Source organism: Ambystoma mexicanum, chromosome 9, assembly GCF_040938575.1.
Source record: "Ambystoma mexicanum isolate Mex_15411 chromosome 9, UKY_AmexF1_1, whole genome shotgun sequence".
Classification (NCBI taxonomy): Eukaryota; Metazoa; Chordata; class Amphibia; order Caudata; family Ambystomatidae; genus Ambystoma; species Ambystoma mexicanum.
In genome coordinates, this window is record NC_090931.1 from 1513450954 (window position 1) to 1513474779 (window position 23826).

The 23826-nt window shown below is 49.5% G+C and overlaps 1 protein-coding gene across 5 annotated transcripts in view; it reads left to right on the forward strand.

Annotated features, from left to right (window-relative positions):
* LOC138489380 (zinc finger protein 391-like) overlaps nucleotides 1-23826 on the forward strand; it is a 279556-nt gene that overhangs the window by 96411 nt on the left and 159319 nt on the right. For all 5 annotated transcript variants that reach the window (XM_069617096.1, XM_069617098.1, XM_069617095.1 and 2 more), the window contains 2 exons: nucleotides 10702-10824; nucleotides 11519-11587. In XM_069617096.1, the coding sequence (XP_069473197.1) occupies nucleotides 10702-10824; nucleotides 11519-11587 (192 nt within the window). The remainder of the gene's footprint in view (nucleotides 1-10701; nucleotides 10825-11518; nucleotides 11588-23826) is intronic.

Here is a 23826-nt window from a genome sequence, read left to right on the forward strand (position 1 = left end):
TCCATTACTTGGTAGTGAATGTGAACGTCGGCGCTCTTTGGTGGCTATGGGTCGACCGAATGCCCCCCGGGCCGTGGGCGCCCATTTAGTCCGTAGGGTCCCTGGTGCCTTTTGGCACTGTCTTTCGGCCTTGACCCCCTGAGCCCCGCTCAGCCCCCGTCCGGCATCAGTGCACATCCCATCCCCAGGACTCCCGTACCCCCTGCCAATTTTCAAGGAATGTTCCGGAATCATTGTTCACCATGGCCATTAGTTTGTCCATTAGAAACATGTTTTTCAACTTCTTTAGCCAGTCCGCCTTGGACGGGGTCTCCGGACTCTTCCATTTCTGTGCCAATGCCACTCTCCCCGCCCGTAGCATCGTTTCCCACATTCTGGGGTACCTGTAGAGGTCCGAGGTCTCTGGCGGGAGGCCCAACAACACTGTCAGAGGGTCCTGGGGAAGCAGTTCCTCTGTGACCTCAGCCATCCAACCCCTCACCTCCTCCCAGTACGCCTGCACCTTCGGGCAGTGCCACCACATGTGGCCTCGTGAACCCCTCTGGCCGCAGCCCCTCGGGCAATCAGGGGACACCGCCGCAAACATTTTAGACAGTTTCACAGGGTCTCTGTGCCATCCCTGCAAAATCTTAAAGTTATGTTCCATATCTGCTGTGAACAAATTTCCGTGGAAGGCAATTCTGAATATCCTCGCCCAGGCGTCCTCCGAAATCACTTCCCCTGCGAGGTCGTTCCAATATGAGCGGAAACCCCTCCGTTCCACCAAATTTACAGTGTTGAGGATTCTATACATTCCGGAGACGGCTCCCTTTCTCGAGGTCGCCGTATCGAGGAACTTCTCAAAGGGGGTCAGCTGCCTCTTCAAGTTCTCGCCCCCTGATTGGTCACAGAGGATACCCTTCAAGCGTAGATACTCAAACACGGAGAGAGACCCCCGCCCAATAGCGTCCCTTAAGTCCTCATACGGCAGGAATTCCCCCTCCCGGAACAACTGTCCCGCCCATTCCAGACCCGAATCGGACCATGCCTGTGCCTCGGAAAACCCCCTATTACCTAATCTGAACGGGTGTCCCCAGAGAGAGGACATTGGAGATGGTCACGACGTCAGGTGCGCCGTCTGGGGGCCCTCCCTCCAGACAGCCCAAAGGACGCCCAAGGTGGGATGGGATTTCAATCTGTTCGGGATAAACCTGCATGGTGCCCAGAGAAGATCCCGGACCTTGAGGTGGTGAGCGTCCATATCCTCCAGGTAAGACCAGTAGGTGCCCATCCCCTCCCTCATGTGCTCCAGGAGGACTCGCAACTGGGCAGCCCGGAAATAAAGCTGGAAATCGGGCAAGCCAAACCCCCCCTCCTCCCTCGGCAAGGTCAGTACCGCCCTCGCAGTCCTCGGGGTCCTGCCCTGCCAAATAAACTCTCGGACCGCATTCTGTAGAGTCCTCAAGAGGTGGTCGGGAATGTTGGTTGGGAGAGAGGTAAAGAGATACAGCAGGCACGGCAGCACGTTCATCTTCACTGCCGTCATGCGGCCGTACCAGGACAAGATCATAGAGCCCCACCTCCTGAGGTCCGCGGTAATGCCAGCCAAGACCGGTTCATAGTTGGCGGGGACAGTTTGGACAGGTCCCTGGTGAGGAGGACGCCCAGATAGCGTATGGAAACCTTACCCACTGCGATCCCATGAAGTGTGCCCAAGGGGTCAAGAACCGGATCATTTACCTGCATGGGGAGAAGAACCGATTTGGAAGCATTAATCTTTAGCCCCGAGAAGTGCCCAAATGCGTTCACCAGGGACAGGAAGTGAGGGAGGGAGGCGCCGGGGTCCACCAGATATGCCAGGATGTCATCAGCGAACAGGGAGAGCTTAAATTCCACCTCACCCCTCATAATCCCTCTGATCTCCGGGTGCGACCTAACCGCTATGGCCAAGGGTTCCATCGTAAGGATATACAACAGGGGGGACAGTGGGCATCCCTGTCTCGTGCCCCGTGAGAGGGGGAAGGGGTCCGACAGCTTGCCATTCACTTGTACCCTGGCCTTCGGGGCTCTGTATAGTGCAGTCACCCAACCCCTGATGTGTGCGCCAAAGCCCATTCTCTGGAGAAGAAGCTCCATATATCTCCATTCGACCCGGTCGAACGCTTTCTCCGAGTCCAGAGAGAGGACGCTCGCGTCTAGGTCAGAATTCTGGGCATGGTGGATCAAGTTTATGGTTTTACGGATGTTATCCGAGCCCTGCCTTCCCCTTACAAACCCCACCTGGTCCCCGTGGATCAGTGTCGGCAAAATCTTCTCCATCCGTTTCCCAATAACCTTGGCAAGAACCTTGACATCAATGTTCAGTAGGGATATTGGGCGGTATGAGGAACACTCAGTGGGGTCCTTACCTTCCTTGGGAAGTACGACAATTATGGCCTCCATCATGGAGTCCGGGAGGGCCCCCCCCTCTAATACCGCATTGTAAACCTTCACTAGGTGTGGGGCCAGAGTAGAGCGGAACCGTTTATAGAAGGACACTGTGAAACCATCCTCCCCGGGGGAGGTCCCTGCCTTCATCCCGCTAATTGCGTTACCCACCTCTTCTTCGGTCACCGGGCCCTCCAGTCCTTCGGCCATCTCCCCGGACAGAGCCGGTATCCGAACTGAGTTTAGAAACCCCTCTATCTCCTCGTCCCGCCCATCACATTCCGAGGTATAGAGTTTTTCATAATATCTCCGGAAGGCCTCTCCTATGTGGGGAGTGTCATGGCCCATGGTCCCCTCCTCACTCCTCACTGCCTTTACCATTCTCTCCCTCTGCACCTCCCTCAGTTTCCAGGCTAAGATTCTGTCCGCTTTTTCCCCCTTTTCGTAGTACTTCTGCTTGACCAGTTGGAGACTTCGCTCCTTTTTGTGCAGGAGAAGGTCTCGCAGCTGGAGCCGATAATCGGCCAGCGATTCGAGTTGACCATGATCCAAGGGGGCTGCTGGGGGCCCCCCCGGCTGGAGTTGGGCTATTTTCCCCCTCAGGGCTTTCTCCTGGGCTTCCCTCACTCTTTTGGCCTGAGCACTCGTTTTAATAAAAGGCCCCTCATTGTGGCCTTGAAAGCATCCCATAGGGTGTGTGGGCCCACCTCACCATTATCATTAAACTCGAAGAATTCTGTGATAGCCTCCAGCACCTCCTGGGCGCGGACCTCATCTTTTAGCAGGGAGTCATTACATCTCCATCTTCCTCTGCGGTCGCTTAGCCAGCCCCTTGCAATGGTGGTTCGAACCAGGTCATGATCCGACCAGGGGACGGGGTCGACCTTGTGGCCCGTAACATATGAATGCAGGGTCTCATCCACCAGGATGTAGTCAATTCTGGAAAAGGACGAGTGGATGGACGAATAATATGTGAAGGAAGGGGTACCCGACCCGGGGGAGGGGAGCGTGTCCAACAGGCCCAGCTCTGCGTTAACCTTCTGGAAGGACCAGGCCATGTGGACATCCGCGGGCCTGGATAGCTGAGGGCCAACACGCCTTCTGTCCAGGTTTGGGTCTATAACCATGTTGAAATCGCCTCCCACCACCAACCCCCCCGGACAAAGAGCTTGAGTTTCTCCGCCACCCCCTCCCAGAACCGGGCCTGGCCCTCGTTGGGACCGTATATCCCCGCCAGGGTGAACGGGGCGCCCTGCAGGGACCCTCGTACCAGCAGGTATCGGCCTTCAGGGTCTTTCACTATTTCCTCTTTTTCAAAGCCCACATTTCTCCCCAGAAGGATGGCCACCCCCCTCTTCTTGGCCCTGCGAGACGCGCAGAACACCTCCCCTATTCCTCCCCCCCGTATCTTAGGTTCCTTCCCTCTTGCCCAATGAGTCTCTTGCAGGAAGAGGAGATCGAGACCAGCCCTCCTGAATTCTCAGAGACCAGGGACCTCTTCGTGGGGGTGTTTAGGCCCCGTACATTGAGTGTGCCCACTCCCAGGGCCGGCAGACCGTCAGCCGTTATCTAGCTACTCTACTCTCCGTGCCGACTCACCTACACCACCCTTGTTTAAGTGCTCCCATAGTTGGATCCGTTGCTCTCCCCACCCCTCCGGGAGGGCCTGTAACTGTTCCCCAACTGCCCCCCAGAACCCCCCAAACTGAAACACCCCAACTTTTGCGTTGACCCCCTCCCCCCCTCACCGGCGTCCAGCCAAATTGTCCCGCCATAACTGGCTTTTGGCCGAACCACCAGCCCGCTCCCCTAGCCAGGCCGATCACATTGGAAGCTGTTCCTCCTGAGCCCCCAGGGCCCCCCAGGGCCCCACCCCTTCGATACATCCCGTGTACTTGCTGTCTGTCGGGGTGTAGAAATCGGTACAACCACTCGCACCGAACTGAGCTGTCCCAACCTTTACGCAGCGACCCCGTTCTCAGACCTCAGGGTCCTTCCGTTCCCCGTCTTTAGCTGGTGATGGCGTGTTCATTTTTCGGAACTTTCGTGCGCCGGTTCGCCTCCTCCTTTCCCCCGACGGGCCGGGGCCGCTAGGTCCAGCCCTCTCCGGCCCCGATGGGCCTCTCCGGGCGTTCGTGTCCGTTGCATATTCCAGCAAGGCTCCCCGTATGTCCTCTTCCGTGACCAGGGTAGTTCTTTGGCCCATGTAGTCAAATGTCAGGGAGAAGGGGTAGCCCCATCTGTATCGCACTCCCTTCTCCTTGAGTAACTGCGTGAGCGGGCGACAAATTCTCCGCCTAGCTAGCGTGTAGGCGGAAAGGTCTTGGAATATTGAGATCTGAGCATTATTATAGGTGATTTCTCGGGCCTTCCTGGCCTCCTCCAGCACCTTCGTTTTCTCTGAATAGTAGTGGAACCGGACCAATATCGACCGGGGGCCCCCCGCTCTGCCCCCCGCCCTATGCACCCTGTCGAACGTGAGTTCCGTGGTCATCTCTTTGGCGAATAGGAGGGTGATGATGTCCCGCACTGCTCTGATAACGTCCCTCTCTGTCTCTCCTTCCAGCTCCGGCACCCCAAAGATTCTGAGGTTATTCCTTCTCTCCCTGTTCTCAAAATCGTCCATCTGCCGGGCTCTCTCCTCATCTCTCTTCTCCAGGGCCTCCAGCCTCAAATTTAATTGTATGTCTTGGGACACTGATGAGGATTGATTGGTCTCAACCTGAAGCAGTCTGTCCTCGACCTTATCCACCCTCTGGTCCATTTTTACGAATTTCTGAGCTATGTCAGAGCGCATGTCCCTGATTTCTTGTAGGATCGAGGCGAAGCCCCTCTCCATGGCCGATGGGGGGGGTGTGCCGTGTCCTCCGACTGAGCCATGGTTCTTTTGAGGCCCGAACCGTTGTTGCCCCTATTGACCTCTCGAAAGCGGTACCCCTGCGGGGTCTCCCTCCAGCTCATCCGGTGTGTATCCCGAGGGTAGGTGGTCCGCCTTTCGTGTCCCCGTCGGGGGGGGGGGGGTGGAGGCCTCCCCGGCACAGTCCGTAGATGCCCCCCGGGGGGGGCAGAAGCGAAGGTTCCCCCCTGTGTGGTGAGATGGACCCCAGTGCCTCGGGGAGAAAGCCTTACCGAACTGGGGGCGGGCACACGCCCCACCAACGCCTGGCGGGGGCCACACACCCTGTGTCAAAGTCTCTGTGGCCAGCCGGGGCCTGTCCTGGCTTTTTCCCCGGGGGGGTCGTGGGAGCAGCTGCCCTCGTGGAACCAAGGCCTTAGGACCCACGATGGGGGGGTCGTGGCTCCTGTCCCCCTTTCACTTGGACCCGATCCCCACAGTGGGTGGGGGGGATCCTACCGGGCGGGCACTCGCCCCACCATCCCTCAGTGGGGGCCACACACCCGGGTAGCTGTTGAAGGCGGGGGGGGGACCAGGGTGCCGGAGGGGGTCCCCCGCCGCCCAGGGCCAGTGCTCGGGTGCTCCCCCGCACCTCCGATCGTCTACACGGCTCTGAAGAGTCCTGACGGAGGCCCGCTCCAAACGCGCCGCTCGCAGATCCTCGGCTCCGGCGGGCGGGAGGGGCACGTCCTCCGCAGCGGGTCTCCCAACCCAGCCGGGGCTGGCCAACGTACCTCTTGCTTCTCTCCGCCGGCCAGACCAGAAGGTGCGCCCGCGGGGGCGCGGGAAGGCCTCTGATGCGACCCGCTGGGGGCTCGCTCCAAACGTGCCACCGGGTCCGCGCCGCCCAGTCTCCGCTCCCAGCTCCCGGCGCAGATCTTCGGTCCCGGCCAGGGCTGGCCACCGCTCCTCCCGCTTCTCACCGCCAGCAATCCGGAAAGTGCGCCCGCGGGGGCGCCGGAAGGCCTCGCTGCTTTCCTGGTTCTGCGGCCGGCCAGGCCGCGTATCTTGACTTCCCGTGGCTCACACGGGACTCTATCTCGGGCTTCCCGGGGTCTGTGGACTCCGTTTTTTCGCTTCGGGGGCGCCCGGGGAGTTGCTCGGCCAGAACTAGCGGGTGGGCCTCCGGGGGGGTCTCAGGGGGGGGCTCAATACCCTCTGGAAACCCGGATCCGGCGGGAGCGATGCGATCAGGCAGCCATTGCCTGCGCGCCCCCTGGTGGCCTCCAATCAAATCTAGTTTTCTGTATAATAGACAGTCAAAAACTGTTTGTGGTAAAGTTTGCTTTTTTGGACATTAACTTAACTGTTTTAGCTTCAGAGCCATTATTGTTTTGAAGAGTTTCTTAGCACTCGCGCGCCTTCGAGAAATTGAAGCAAGCCCCGTTTAATGAGGCTTTGTTCGTGTTCAGAGACAAACGCACTAAAGGAAAGGACTTCTCCATGCGACGTACTGTTGCTAAGTAACATGCTCACGTGAGTCATCCCTCCTATGCCATTAGCTTACTTCAATCAAGGAACCATTCATACTAGAATATCCATTAAGGGAATCAAATTTGTTTCTTTTGTTGCACGGAGGCTGGTCAAGCGTATACCGGCGGACTGCTTGCATAAACTAGATGAGACCGCGACTGGCAGGAGTGACCCAGACAATCGGGCCACTGCCCATGGCCATAGGCTATACCTCAGTCACCAAAGGTATATCACTATTTTTTTGTACCTATGTTATAACACTTAAAAAAGACACATTTGCGAAACCATGCTTTCGAATCCTTCCAATACTCCTTGCACAGGTTTGCTGCAAATTCGTCCATGTTTCAGTTTTTGAAAAGTGTCAAAATGTACGGTCAAAAAATTGTCCTATAACTTGGCCATATCTTGACAAAATATTCAGACTTTGCACAAACATTCAAGGTTGGGTCTATAATCTGTCTGTTAATTTTTCTGCAAATTCGTCAAACGGCAACAAAGTTATAAGCCATCTAAAAATGTTGAGACCCCCCTCTAATTTTGCCCCCTCTTTCCCACCAAACTTTGCAAAAACATTGAAATCCGAGACTAAAATCATTTTACAAACATTTGTGCAGATTTGTCAAACACCACCATAATTCTAAGTCTTTCAAATATTTCCGGTCCCCCCCTCTAATTTTTCCACCTATTCGCGAAACAGCACCAAACGTTGCACCAAACGTTGCAGCACCATTCAGGGTCGGGCCTAAAATGACATTGCAAAATTCCATGCAGTTCCTTTGAGTGGCGCCAAAGTTGTAAGCAATCTAAAAGCTCCTTTTCACTGTCTCTATTATGCAGAAATATGCATGGAAGCCCCTGAACATCTGGGATGTCTGCGTGCCACACAAAAAACCCAAAACACCTGAGATGTTTGCAGACTTCATAGAAGATACAGCTCCTGAATTTTGTCTTTTTATGGCCATATACCATCTCATCCTCATCACTCCTCAACTCTCCAGACATAGTTTCATTAGTTTGACAGTTCAGTGTTGTGCTTTTTTTATGTTTTTACCGCGATGTCGCCGACTTCGGGTGGTGTTCGCAAATCCAACTTGGTGTCCGTATCAAACGTTTTGACACCCCTCACTTTTTTGGACGTCCAATCAGCAGGCATGTCCGATGTCCACAGAAGGGTGTTTGCACACCGAATAGGGAAGTCAGTCTGCGGACCAGACCCAGATAGCACAAATGTATTTTACCTACTTTTTGGCCGTTTATTTTAAAAACTACTGGATGGATTTACATAAAATTTACACAAGCCCGCTTTCGGGTCCAAATCGCTATCAGAAATTACCAGATTAAAATTATTGTACTTCTATGGTGAATGCTGCAACCATTGCCTAAATGTATGTCTGATTAGGTTCCTCTACTAAAAACAACACTTGAATATGATTTTTTTGCATTAGTACATTCTTAAATACATTCTCCCAATCAGCCCTAGCATCTTGTTTCCATCATTATAAACTCAACCCCTTCTAGGGACTGATTATTAAAATGTATGTATTATGCAATGTCATCAATGACATTTGCAATGTCCTCTTTCATGTCCTGGGTGTTCGTCTTAACGGTGCACGGTGGTGGTGCGAGTTATGGTTGATTAGCTTCTCATAACTTGCGATTTTCTGAGGTTTTTCGGTTTTACTTGTAAACATAATGTCTCTTTAACAACGTTTTTTTCAGTACATTTCATGGGTTTTTATCAGTGCAAGCTCATTTTCTACAACATACTAATATCATACTTACCCCAATATAGCAATATGTTTGTCCAGTTTACAAAGTTTCACCTTAAAACTCTATCTCCTACCTGCTAGAATCATTTTTAACACATCTAGACACTTTTTGAAACTTTTTTCACTGTTTTTGCGTTTCTCGACATCCCCGAACGTATGACGTCATCGCAGACTTTCCGCACAATCACATGACCTCGCGCACGCGGCATGATTCCGCAGTGATATATGCCTTGAAAAGGACACCTGTTGGGTCGGAACATGCGTCGGCACAAGTGGCTAATAAAAGCACCTAGAATTTGACCTCCACACAATACTCGGCTCTAATTTTAAATATGAACCCAGATTCAACAGTGTCAGCGCATGGCTTGAGTTCAGTTACAACATCCAATCCGATTGAACTCCATTGTACATGTTCTTCCTAACCTGTAGGTTTCCTTTGGGCCCACTAGCCATGGCCTTAGGCCCTGTTCAGTGAGCACGGCCTTTAGCCATGTCCACTGTACATTTTAATACACTAGGTTTCTCTCAAGCCTACTCGTTGTGGCCTTCGGCTAAAGCCACTGCACATGTTGCACCAAGGTTTCTTTGGGACCCAGAGCCGCTCGCACAAAGACAGATTTCCCCCTGCCTAGTAGAAGTGATCACAACAGATGCCCCCCATTTATTGTTTTCCCTCAGTTTCCATTCCCCTGATAATCACTGTTGTAATCTCAGGCTGATTACTGCGTTTAATGGTCGAAAATTAAACCGTCCTCACAGGCGCTTCCCAAATGCCTTCTTTGTTTTCCCATTTACTCCCTTTGTCTCTTTGCTTCTTGTGATGCATTTTGGTTTCCCAACGCCTCTTGCGTTACTACCACAGTAATCTTCCAAGATTCCCCCGGTGTTCCCCTGATAATGCATAAGCGTCTAAATGGCAACTGGCTCCCCAGACCACCCGCAACTCCCCAAGATGTCCTCTTTCCCACTCCACACCTCTAGCTTGAGTTCAATGTCATTCCGTTTCCTCCTTCAAATAGCTTATTTTGCACATTTCGTTTTTGCATTTCTCCTGGTATTATCACGGCAATCGCTTGCATTGAGCAAAAAAAAGCAAATTTTATTTTCTGAAAAAAGCCTCTGCTTCAAAGCACCATGCGGGTCTCATCTATATTTTCGGGAGAAGCAGGCATCCTCTTCCCTGTGAAATATTTTTAAAACTACTGGACGGAATAACCCCAGCCCTGTCCTAGAAAGTAAGTCAATGCTTTGTGTCCAAGTTGTTTCTTATTTGGTCCAATTCCCTGCAGTGGTTTTTGCGCTTCGGCTTGATACCATTTGGACATTTTCTCTATGGGAAAGTGAATGGGAGTAGGCTGAAAAGCCTTTTTATTTTTAAACCTATTGTTCCCATAATTCCCAGTCTGGGGTGGCCTTTGACAAACATTTTGTTTAGAAAATATCAGCCAGATTCATCATGCAAGTCAAAAGTTATTAGCAATAGAACATTCGAATTTCCTATGGCTGATGTCGCTCACCTTAACTACAGTGCAGCAACCGTCACACTATAATATATATTAGTGTTGATCCCAAAGAAAATGGGTCAATGCTTTAATTAGGCAAGCAAAGCCATTTATTTTGCTTATTTGCAAACTTTCGTGGCATATCGCCACTTCCTCAGGCAGGCATGGAATGAACCCTTTGAAAAACATTGCAGCTTTAATAGCCCCTCCTGAAAATACTTTGTTATATGTGTCTGTCTGTGTACCTGATTGCAGTTTCTTAGAGAGGCATGCATTAGCTGTTGAACTCACCCACACATAGCAGTCTAGAGAGAAAGAGACAGACAGACAGACAGACAGAGAAGGAAACGCCAGACAACCTGGGGAGAGAGCAGGATATGTGGGGTGTTTTCCCGAGACACAATGATGACTTAATTTTTGACCAACTTCACAAGTTAAAAATATCCTAACCAATTTAGAGAGTGATAGAGGTTGGTATATTTTCTGTGAAGGGCAGTCTTTATTGTATGTTTACCAGCACAAGATTCCTTGTAGATATTGAATCAGAATAACATTTCTTCTAACACCCAGAAAGAGAGGGTGATTAAATGTTACTTTGGTCTAAAATTAGACGTCCTTCACGTTGAAAATCATGAATATTTACGTTTTACGACAGGTGCCATGATTACCAATCCCGAAGAGTCATCCAGTGTAAAGAACGAGGAAATCCTACAGCCGATCCACCCCCGTGACACAGAAGGACAGGCGAGAAAGGAAGACTGTCTCAGCCCCAGGGAAGGTATGGTATCTGTGCTACCCTAAATCCAGATACATGACTAGTTCCCCTACCACCCTCTGCTCTAACTCCCAAAGCAACAGATTCCATAGAATGAATATTGTCTATTTAAAATGATCTTAAAATGATGCAAACCTCAGAATGACGCCATGAACGTATTCATCTTTTTAGCATACTTTGTTGTACCAGTCACTAATTTAGCACATTTTCTACAAGCCACGGCTATAACGCTTGTTTCAAGCAATAACTGGTTTAACTTCAGGCAGCAACACTTTCCCTTTGTGATCATAGAAATAACTATGGTGATTTTGAAGAATGTGTTTGAAGGTCACACTATGTCTGTTTGTTAATTTATACTGCGCTCCCGGTGCCCGATGGCTTCAGGGCGCTGGTCTCGTGTGCAGTTGTAAACATTAGCTGTGGCTGGGATGACTTCTGCCAAGAGTGTGTGTGTGTGTGTGTGTGTGTGTGTGTGTGTGTGTGTTAGTTATGAGAAACTCAGCTCTTCTATTCAGGCAAGAATGGTATTTATACTGTGATCTACAAAATAGGAATCTCATAATTCCAATATTTAATCTGTTGTCAAAGAGGAGGCTGCTTTAAATATTTAATTTATGTTGGCAAAAACTCTTAATCGTTACTTTTTGGCAAGACATTAGATTCATTAACTTGTTCTTCATGATTTTTTTGCTGAAAGACAAGGCTCCAATTTTCATTGGTCTTAGTGGAGCGGAAGTGGGAGGAAGGAGCTCGGACCAAGAGCCGGGTGAGTAAACAATGACGTTAGAACTTCTTTGTAGTATGAAAATAACCACAACATTGGATCAGATGAAGACACTGGTATTCTGGCTCAGTTGACTAGATCTTCCCACCTTGGTAGGGCCGCTCTTTGTTGTATGTATTGACTTAGACGTCAGCTGAGCACCTCTTGCCATGTTACAGAATCTCCTGGTTTGTTTCTTGTATTCATCCCAAGCCGATTTCTCTTTAGCTTGTTACAGGTGTCTCAGCTTGTTGCATTTCATTGGTTGAGCTGTCCGCAATCTCATCTCACTTTGGAATGGCTGCTGCTGGTTTGTTGCATGTTTCAGGGTAAGCAATTATTGATCTCGCTTATCGCAAGAACGTTCAGTGAACCATAGTTTTAAAAGCACCCTCCATGTTAATACCTCTATAAGGCATTCCCTACTCTGGTTTGATGCCTTTGCATAAAGCACCCGTCTAAGTCTGGTAGTTTCATAAAGCACTCTCCTGGTTTGTTGCCTTTTTATAAAGCACTCTCCATGTTTCATACATTTATGCAGCACCCCTGACACTCAGTGCTTTTTATAAAGCATCCTCTAAGTCTGATGGCTTCATGCAGCACCTTCTGGGTGTTGTAGCTTTTATAAAGCACCCTCCAGGTTTGGTACTCTTATAAAGCATCCCTGCCCCTGGCTTGACACTTTTTGATAAAGCACCCTTCCGGCTCTGGTGTTTTTTAACTTTCAATGTTCTGCAGATGACACCCAGCTCTCCTTCAGGCTCCCCTCAGCCTCTTCTGCTCCTTTTCTCATACCTGACTGTCCGGAATTCAGGAATGGTGTGCCTCCAATGATCTCTTCCTTATGCCAGTAAGACTGAAATCCTCCTCATTGGGACACCTGCTGCCGCCTTCCCTTGCTCCCTCTAGCTGCCCAGCCTGGGCCCTCTAACTGCTCCTTCCTGTGAGGCTAATAACCTTGGGGTCATCTTTACTTTACTTTAAATATTTGTATTGCGCATGCCGTGGACCCGTAGGCTTAAGGGCGCAACAGACATAAAGAGACAAAGACAGGGAACATAGAATATGAGCTGTTAGTTCAATTTCTGCTTAAAAAGCTCTATAGACACCTTAGTTCTAAAGGTAAGTCATTTCAAGCCTTGGGGTCTGCATAGGGAAAGGCTCCATTTGAGGCCTTAACTGTCCTGCATCTAGGAATAGTCATTTGCTCCTGATTATTAGATCTCGGTGCTCTCCAATACGATTTTTCAGTTAGGAGATCCTGGAGGTAGGCTGGACTCTACCCTCTCCTTCTCTCCTCACATCTCTGTCTCTAAGAAGTCATACTATCAGCTGCACCTCCTCAGAGGTATTATGCCTTTTCCCACTTTCCCCAGAAGCTCACTGTCTCCAGAGTTCTGGTCCTCTCTGGGCAGGACTAATGCAACAGCCTCTTTCTAAATCTTTCTGCCTCTACTCTGTGCCCTCTTCAACTAATCCAGAACAGGACTGCAAGACTTGTCCCTGGGCTCAAGCCTAGGGATATATCTCTCCAGCACGGAAATCTCTCCACTGACTCCCCGTGGCTGCGAGGATCAGGTTCAAGACCCTATGCATCGTCCACAAGGCTTTCTGGGGCAGGGGACCACGTTATATCCAACTCACTCTTCCTAAGCATCTTCCTTCTCAAGCATTGGATCTTTCATGGATTCATATGCTGTGAATAGTTCCCGTTGTCAGGCTGGGAAAACCCTGGTAACTTTAGTATAGTAGTTTTCCTATGGATAAACGTTGACACCTTGAGTGTCCTATCAACGTCGTTATGGGCGCTTTAGGCAGCACCAGTAGGACGTCGAGTGTCTAGCCCTGCCCCTGCGGCTTCTCCTCAGATTTCAACAGTCTTCCAAACGGTTGGTATTACCTCGCGTTCTCTCCAGTTAATTTGTCTTTTTGTGTGAAGAAAATGTCTCCTCACTTCAGCTTTCGCTGTTCCCACTCTTTCGTAAAGGAAAGGTGTGTATTCCGGTCCCATTATGGCATCCTCTGGTCCGAAGAAAGCTTTGTTCAGGCCCCGTGAGACCTGCGGCCTCAAGAATGTCTACGATGGGGACCGACATTCCGAATGTCTATATTGTTTATACCCCAATCATTCCATCAGACTGCGACATCTGTCAGGGTTTTTTCCCAAAAAACCCTCAAGGACAGGAACAGGCGCCTAATTTGTTGGCTGAACGTGGGCGCCTATCCGTCTTCAGAAGTTGGTTCTCACATGGAAGCAGAACGTCCACTCCCTCAGCTAAGAGGTCCCCACCGCTCACGGTCAAAACCGCTGCCTAAGAAACAGGGGTCAGGTGAGCCGAGGCCTTCATCCAGTCATGATAAATCTAGGAAGGGGCCTCTGTCAAGTGCTGAGGTGCAGGTTTCGCCCCTCAGGACACTTCCAAGCTTAACGAAAAGGGCTCTAACCTGCAGAAATCCGCAGACTCGCCCCGTAAATCTTAGTCTAATAAATCCACATCGAGGCCTCCGTCCTCGTCGACGAATGGATCTTCATTCACTGACAAGCATCGCTCTTCAGTGTCCCACAAGTCTTCATCAAGCCACGACAATACGTAGCACAGATCCAAGTCGTCCTCCAAGCCTTCGTCTTCTCCATCGATGAGGGTAATGACGACAACATCTATGACTCGTCTCCCATCAACTGCTCCATCGTTGACGACCACTCATCGTCAGCTATGACACCTTCGACTGCTCTCCCATCGATGACCATACCATTGGCTATCGCACCGTCGACGCCACCACCAACGACTGCACCATCGATGATGACACCGTTGACAACCATACCGTCAACCACTCCATCGACGACAAAGAATAAATCTGTAACCACTACTCCCTCAACAGGACCATTGGAAGATCCAACTCCCAAGAGGTTAAAGCACACAACGGTGCCTGCACAACAGCCCATGTTTGAAAAGTCTCCAACCTTACTGCCGGAGGAAATACTTCAGCATGAAATCACTTCTGATTTTAAAGCACCACCCTACGACAAGCAGGTGGCGTTTGAGTCTGATCCTGAAGAAGGGTCATCAGAAACGCCTCTTCGAGATCCATTGGCCCTCAGCCTTCAGTGGATTGTACAATTTCCCGCTCTGCCATCCACTTCAATGGCCATGGGGTCTTTTCCACCTCAATACCTCAATATCTGCTGATTAATCTGCAGTCATTGCTTTCTCTGCAAGTTCTCTCCACCTTGCAGTCTCTCCTGGGCCAATTAGATGCCAGGCTACCTATGCCTCAAACACTGACTGTATGCGGGTGCAAGTTGCAAAGCCTGCTCATTACACCTTGTCGGAAGGATACTTCAGACACCTCACGTAATCAAGACTCTCACCCCCAGACGACGATCCCCAGTGTTAGGCAAAAACCTGTGCAGTTCCCTCTGGGACAACTGAAAAAGATTTAGGACTACAGGTGGTTGGCAGTAAACCCAATTGGTAGCAGTCTGTACCAGGCAGATTTACCTGGTAGCTGTGGCTGAGCAGTCAGACTTCTCTCAAAAGAGTTAGGCAGTATATAGAGTATACAAGATAGGTACCCAAAATACAGTAGCACAAGCATACACTGACCAGAGCTTTGGTAACAAAGTATATAATTATTTATTTAAAGACACACTCAGAAAGACTCCAGCACTATTACTATAAGCAAGTTCAAAAACAGTCACTATTATTATATATACATCCCTTATTCCTTATTAGACAAGTCTTAGTTAACACCACTTATTTCCAGACAGAGGTGAGCGCTTAACTAAAGATGGCACTCCAATAAGTTTAAGAAAAAGGCAGAAATTAGGAACAGCACACAACACAATATTTTAGAAGTACCCAGCAAGGCAGAAAAGACAGTCTACTTGTGAGAAAAAATTCAGAGGACAGGCTCCCTCTTGGAGAGAGCACAACACCACTGTGCCCAAGATCACCAAAGTTTAAATGTCTTGCAGGGAGTTCAGAAAGAATTAGTTCAGTGTAGAAAAGTTCAGTTAGCCAGCCTAGGGCCAACCCAAGTAGTAAGTGGAGGCTTTAAGAGTCACCCCACATAGACTGTTGCGAGGGAGGCCAGGCGGACACAGTACCTGATCATCACAGCTTTCATTAATGCCTCATTCAAGACGGGTAAAGTCCCGGACAGCCTTAAAGAGGCGTGGGTACGCCCGCTCTTAAAGAAACCAACCTTGGACCCCGCCCAACCTAACAATTACCGGCCCATTACAACGGTTCCATTTCTCTTAAAAATCCTAGATAAAGCTGCACATATGCAGATACAGGCCTACCTGGAAAACAACTCTGTCCTAGGCAAAAGGCAGTCCGGATTCCGTAAAGGTCATGGAACTGAAACTGCGTTACTAGATCTGAAGAATCAAATCACCCTAATCCTAGATAAAGGTAAGCCGGCCCTCCTGCTCCTCCTAGACCTTTCAGCGGCTTTTGATTTAGTCGATCATGCCATTCTCACGAACCACCTAACTCAGGCCGCTCATTTCTCCAAACAAGCCACAAATTGGATTACCTCTTTCCTCAAAGGCAGAGTGATGAAAGTGTTCTCCAATATAGCCAACGCAGAGCCTACCACCATCAGGTATGGAGTCCCTCAGGGTTCATGTACAGCTCCCACTCTCTATAATCTTTTCACCAAACCTCTCTTTGACAAATTGGACGCACTTGGGATCACATACACCAACTACGCTGACGAAACCCAAGTACTCCTCCTGCTCACAGGACACTACCTCCAGGACGCAACCACCCTCCAGAATATATACGCCACCATCCAAGCATGGATGGCCACGAATGGCCTATGTCTTAACGGTGACAAGACCGAAATCCTCATCCTTGGCCAAAAATCCACTCTCAAGAATCTCGACCCTCTCTACACAAACTTCTGCATAGACAATTGTGTCATCCCAGTTCTACCTTCTGTAAAAACACTAGGAGTCCACATTGACGCATCACTATCCATGGACAAGCAAGTCAACTCCATTGTCTCTGCCTCCGCTCTGAGCACTAAGCTCATTAATGCCATTAAACCTTTCCTAACCAAAGATAATTGCTTATCTATTGCAAGAGCCACCATAGGAGCCAAGATAGATTATTGTAATGCACTACTGGCTGGTACTTCCATCACTAATCTCAATAAACTCCAAACAACACAAAATAATGCACTAAGAGCAGCCCTCAATATACCTAAACGGGACCACATCGCGCAAGCCAGAAAGGCAGCACACTGGCTACCTGTCAAAGAGCGCATCACATTCAAAATACTTACCACTGCACATAAATGTATTCACCTATCTGCACCTTCCTACCTGTCTGACACGCTAGTCAGATCGCACTCCACTAGACCAACCAGACAATGCCACACCAACCAGCTTAGGGTCCCACGCATCAAACGAGCCAGAGCAGGTGGAATAAGCTTCCCTTACATTGCACCAAAGCTATGGAACGCACTTCCTAGCACACTCAGAGCAGAAACATCTCTCATTGCCTTCCGAAAAAAACTGAAAACCACCTTGTTCAACTAGCTCGTCGTACAACATCATCTCCTCTTCCTTTCCTATCTTCTCCTTACTACTCTCTTGTAACTAAGTAATGACTTCCTTGTATGTATAACAAGTCATCTCTGTAACAAGCGCCACGATGCCCTTTGGGCTGTATGTGCGCTTAACAAATGTGAATAAATAAATACCTTGAAAGTGGAGAGGATCCTCCAGCGGGGGCAGTTGTTCCTGGCAGTGGGCCCAAGTCACGGTGTCTTCCAGAGGAAGAGATGGTCTCGATGTGGAGGAAAGCTGAAGGTCGTTGCACTGCCAGGGAAGAAACCAGCCGCAGAGTTCTCAGGTGAAAAGGTACTACCCTTTTATTCGCGGTAGTGGAAAAACTGTGGTATCCCTGTTGCCGGGGTGCTTGGCACAGGCAAGGCGGCCACGAGATGATCCGGGAAGGCGAAAAGACGGGCAAACTGGTTATCCCCCCCAGTCAAAGGAAGAAGACTCTCCGGATTGAAGATCTCCTCTGTCGTTGGAAGAAGTGGTTGTTGGGGAGAATTCTCTGTTTAGGCTGAATTTCCTAACCTAGTGAGTCCCCCAGCAGCTTTGCTGGATTTTTGGGGTTTATTTTTTTCTCCTGCCAAGAGTGAGACTCTTTTACCCTCACTCTTGGACATGATTTGAGCGTGTTTCTTTGGATCTAGAAGTGTTTAATGGGCTATGGAGTCTTTTACTCCATAGGGTTTCATGTGTTTTTGTGATGTGTTACACAGCACCCTCAGTGCAGTAACACAGGGGTGTCATAGTGACCCCCCAGTATAGACTCCATACCCTGGGACTGACCACTGTCTCCCAGAGCATGTAAAGTCACCATTGACTTTACTAGTCTTAAATTCTGAGCAGAACCAGTACCAACCATCATATTGTGGACGTACTGGCTGGGGCAATGCGATTGCCCCAGGGTCTGTTAGTCGAGGGGGCACGTCTCCGTCCCCCCTGATCGAGTTTTGGCTGGTGGCAGTGGATACTACTTTTTATGTTCAACCGCAAATATTTTCCTATGGGATTTCCCATTGTTTTAGGCTACTATCTTTATTTAATTATTTACGGTAGCCTCGAACATACCGCCGGTTTATTTAATTAATATTAATTCTCCGGTTGGTATTTTTTGCCAAAACTGGATTCTAAAATGGCGTTTGTGTTCTCTTCTGTGACTCCAACCCAAGTCGAGCCCTTTGTTCCACTTTTTGGCGGGCTTCTCCACAGAAGCCCTCCAAAGTGGTGCCACAATGTCTGGGGTACTTAGGAGGGGTGGAGGGGGATTTAGGCACCCTGGACTGAGTTGCCTAGGCAACTCAAGTCGCACTCCGTCCTGATTGGCCCAAGTGGTGAGCCGGCCGGCTCACCACTTAGCATGTTTGAGTGACAGCTAGGCTGAGTGAATGGGGGTTTGCTGCATAAAAGCAGGGCTTTGGGGACTGGAACTTCAGAAGTCGCCACAGGACCTAAGAATCAGACGAGGGAGAAGCTGAGCCGACCTGCCATGACACCACCACCGGTGGAGCCCTGCTGGACTGCCTCACCACTTTTCCCAACGACAGAGGACATCTCCCGCCGCAGAGGCTTCTTCCTTTGACTGGTGAGGATAACCAGTTTCACCGTCTTTTCGCTTTCCTGACGTACCTCGTGGCCGCCTTGCCCGTGCCAAGCACCTCGGCAACCGGGATACCACGTTTTACCGCGAGACAAAGGTACCACCTTTAACCAGAAAACTCCGCAGCTGGTTTCTGCCCTGGTAGTGCAACGACTATCTTTCCTCTAAGTCGAGATCTTCTCTTCCCCTGGACGACGCCGCAACTTGCACCCACTACCAGGAACAACTGCCACCGCTGGAGGATCCTTCCCACTTAAGGTACCGTGTCCCGCCTGGCTTCCCTTGCTACCGACTGTACGGGGTAGATTTAGCCCCCGGCTTTCGAACCTGGGTTAGCCTGGGACACCTTGGCTAAACTTTTCTAAGCCTCCCTAAACGCTTTTCTGAACCCTCTGCAAGACTTTCTAAGCCTAGTGTAACTGTGTGATCTTGGGCGCATTTGTGCTCTGCTCTCTCTAAGAGTGGGCCCAGTCTCACCAGTGACTTTTTGCTCTCTGCCTTGCTAACCGTGTTCTGGAATCGTAGAGTGGTGTACCTTTTCATATTCTGTTTTCCCCCCCTTTTTCACAAACTTATTAGAGTGCAATCTAGTTAAGCACTCACCTCTGTATGAAAATAAGTGGTGTTTTACTGTGATTTTCTAATAGGGTAAAAGGGGTGTATATATCATAATAGTAACTGTGTTTAGAATATTTTACAATCAGAGTGCTGGAGTGTTTCAACTGTGTGTTTTTAAATAAATAATTATATACTTTGATACCAAAGCTCTGGTCAGTGTTTGCTTCTATTATTGTATCTGAGTGCCTATTGAGTATACTTTGCATACTGCCTAACTCTTCTTGAGGGAAGTCTGACTGCTCAGCCACAGCTACCAGGTAAATCTGGGTGGTACAGTCTGCTACCAAGTGGGTTTACTGCCAACACCTGTAGTCTTAAATCTTTTGCAGTGGTCCCTAAGGGAACTGCACAGGTTTCTGCCTAACAGTGGTGAGACGGTTCAGCAGGGCTCCACCGGTGGTGTCGTCGTTGCAGGTCGGCTCAGCTTCTCCCTCTTCGGATTCTTAGGTCCTGTGGCGACTTCTGAAGTTCCAGTGCCCAAAGCCCTGCTTTTATGCAGCAAACCCCCATTCATTTAGCCTAGCTGTCAATCAAACATGCTAACTGGTGAGCCGGGCGGCTCACCACTTGGGCCAATCACACGAGTGCGACTTGAGTTGCCAATGCAAATCAGTCCAGGGTGCCTAAACCCCCTCCCACACCCTCTGTGGTACCCAGACAGAGTGGCACCACTTTGGAGGGCTTCTGTGGAGAAGCCCGCCAAAAGTGGAACAAAGGGCTCGACTTGGGTTGGAGTCACAGAAGCGAACACGAACGTCATTTTGGCATCGAGTTCTGGCAAAAAATCCCAACCGGTGAATTAATATTAATTAAATAAACCGGCGCTATGTTCGAGACTATATTAATTATTTATTAAAAATGGTAGCCTCGAACAATGGGAAAATCCCATAGGGAAATATTTGCGGTCGAATATAAAAAGTAGTATCCACTGCAGCCAGCCAAAACTCGATCAGGGGGGACGGAGACGTGCCCCCTCGACCAACAGACCCTGGGGCAATCGAATTACCCCGGCCAGTACGTCCACAATATGATGGTTTGTACTGGTTTCTGTTCATAATTTGGGACTAGTAAAGCCAATGGTGACTTTACATGCCCTGGGAGACAGTAGTCAATCCCAGGGTATGGAGTCTATGTTTGGGGGTCACTATGACACCCCTGGGTTACTGCACTGAGGGTGCTGTGTAACCAATCTTCCAAAAACACATGAGGCCCTATGGAGTAAAAGACCCCGTAGCCCATAAAACACATTTCAAAGTCAAAGGATATCTCAAATCATGCCTAAGAGTGGGAGAAAAAGAGTCTCACTCTTAGCGGGAGAAAAAAAATAAACCCCAAAAATCCAGCAAAGCTGCTGGGGGACTCACTAGGTTTGGGAAATTAGCCTTTTCAGAGAATTCTCCCTAACACCCAGCTAGACCTCCTCACCCATCTCCTAGAGCTCTTAGTCCTCAGTGTAGGGAAAAGGAGGAAGGAGAGCTGGATGACTCAGACATCACACCACAAAACACCCTCTCCACTGTCTCTTCTCCAAAGAGGGTGGACACTTGGAACACAGACCCAAACCAGATTGCTCCGAGTAGTCCGGGCCAACCATCTCCGCCTGACGACATAGGGGCATTCCATGCCATGATGGCTAAAGCCAGTCAAGAATTTGGGCTCATCGCAGAGGAGGAAAAGGACTGTTTCCTGTTCGACCACATGGGGGAAAAGAAGAAAGGCGGTTTTCTCAATCCGTATATTGTATCACGTATGGCAGGAGGGCCTCTGTACGATGAAGCACCCATTTCCGGAGCCATCGGTCAAGGGCCGCTTGGAAAAGAAATTCAAAGCTCCCAAGTCCTCTCCGAAGTACCTGACATCCTAGACTACACCGGAGTCGGTTGTTTCTGCAGCAGACAGTAGAAAGTCTTGCACCCAACACAAGTGCGCCACTTCTCCCGAAAATGAGAACCATAAGTTGGACGTTTTCGGTAAGAAAGTCCTCACTATTGGAGCCACTACTGTGAAGGCTGCCAAGTTGGCCATCCTGGTCAGGTGCGACCGTGAGATGTGCCACCGCCTGGCACCACTGTTAGACCACCTTTCCGGAGCAACAGAGGAAGGAAGCAATGCTTCTGGTGCCTGAGATGGAGGAGGCATCGGACCACAGTGTAAACATTGCGGTCGACCTTGCGGAGACCGCTTTCAAGCAAATCAATAACAGGGTGGTACTTTGGCATCAAGCTTGACTTCGCTGCACGGATTTCCACCAGGATGTTCATCAGAAGGTGGTGGCCATGACTTGCGAGGTGGAAAATCCTTTTGGGGAAAAGATCGACAACGCTTTGAAAACCATGAAAGTGGACTCTGATACGTCAAGATCCCTTACAGCCCTGCAGGGCAGAAGATATTTTCGCCCCTTCGCCGTGGTCCTCCTACTTGCAGGGCTAAAGGCGTTCCTTCCAGAATGCCCAACGCAACAAGGAGTACCAAGGTCAGAGGAAAAGGGGAGCCTCCTCTTCACAGAGGCCGTCAAAGCAAGCAACAACAATGACTGCCACATAGGCAGCCAACTGGGAGGGAAGGTGGTGTACCACCTCAACGAGAGGCGTTAAATAGCGACAGATCGATGGTGCTAGAAGCTATCCAATACGGGCACTTGGAGTTCAGTCGTCCACAACCCCCCATTCCTCCACTAAAAACATCTCCGCCTCGCGTTCGCCTCTTGCATCACGAGGTTCGGCTCATGCTACAAAAAGGGGCAATAGAGTGTCCCCTCATCGGCAAGAGGAAAGGGAACTTATTCCTGGTTCTTCGTAGTAAAGAAGCCAAACGGAAAATGCGCCCTATTCTAGACCTGCGGCTACTCGACAAGAATTTAAAAAAGCAAAATTTCAGGATGCTAACGTTGCAAGACGTTTTAAGGGCAGTTCAGCCCGAGGAGTTTTTGGCATCTCTACATCTCAAACGCTTACTTTCACATACCCATGCATCCAAAACATCAAAAATCTCTCAGGTTCATGTTTTAACAGCCATTACCAGTTTCGGGTTCTCCATTTTTGCCTGAAGTCAGCTCCCAGGACTTTCACCAAGTGTCTGGCTCCTGAAGCAGCTTACCTATGGAGAAACTGGTACCACGTTTACCCATACCTGGAGCGACTGGTTGGTCAGAGACGTTGGAGTCTCAACACCACAATGCTTCTTTTACAACATCTAGGATTTTCCATCAACTTCAACAAGTCTTTTGTGACGCCCTCAAAGACCCTGGTATTTCTGGGAGCGCAATTCCAGACAATCAAGTCAAGCCATCGAAAGAGAGAATAGTCAAACTCTTGTCCCTAGCGGGCTCGTTTACACCAGGAACGTCTGTCATGGTCCGTGCATACATGTCCCTCCTCAGCACCATGTCGTCCTGAATCACACTCATTCCAAATTTCCGTCTCCTTTATGCACCCAGCAGAGGTATTTCTCGCTTCCAGGTGGTCTCAAATCCACGGCTCCTGGTCGGACAGGGTGGTAATCTCCCAGTCTCTGGCAGACTCCCTACAGTGGTGGACTCATCCACTCAACATCGAACAGGGCATGCCCCTGGTGGAACCTGATTTTCTACACACCGATGCTTCCCTAGAAGGATGGGGTGCTCAGCCCCATCAAACAACCTCTATTATTCACTGAACCTATCCTGCACCCTAGCACAATGTCCACTATACCCTAATAACGTGACCAATGGCCACTGCCGATGGCTTGCTGCCATGGCCAGTCTCCAAAGTCCATAGGAAATGGCTTTGGCTATGCTGCATTGCCAAATTATTTATTGCATTTGGTTATACGCCCCCACACCCTGAGGTATCACGGCGTAGGTTACAAGATTACTTACAGCTTCCTTCAGATTATTGTTTACAATGATTACTTACAAGACTTGATGGGAATACGAAGGAGCTTACAAGATTTTTGGTTACATTAAGATTACAAAAAGAAACATTCATCACTTGGCAAAAGCATGTGTGAGTTAGGTGCAGGGGTTTTGGGGAGCACTGGTAGAGCAAATGGGCAGTCAAAGCAATTAGAATGTATTAAAAAGCCAGGTTTTCAGCAGTTTCTTGAAGTGTGGGAGGGAGGGTTTGTTGCAGATGTTGGCAGGGAGTGAGTTCCAGATTCTAGGAGCAGCTACAGTGAGACTAGAATTGCCTGTTCTGGTCGTCTTAAAACAAGGAATGAGTAAGTGGGTGGTGGCGTTGGATATGAGAGTTCTGGGTCTGATTTTTGTGTATGAGGCAGTTGGAGGTGACACATTTGTGTGTGATAGTGAGTGTTTTGTGTAGTATTCTGGCTGGAATGGACAACCAATGAGCCTCTTTCCTATGTTGAGAGATGTGTTCCGTTCTGTTTATACCCAGTGCTGCTGTCAGGGCCTTGTTCTGTAGTAATTGCAGTTTGTTCATGTTTTTCTTAGAGGTCCGTACGAGGAGTACATTG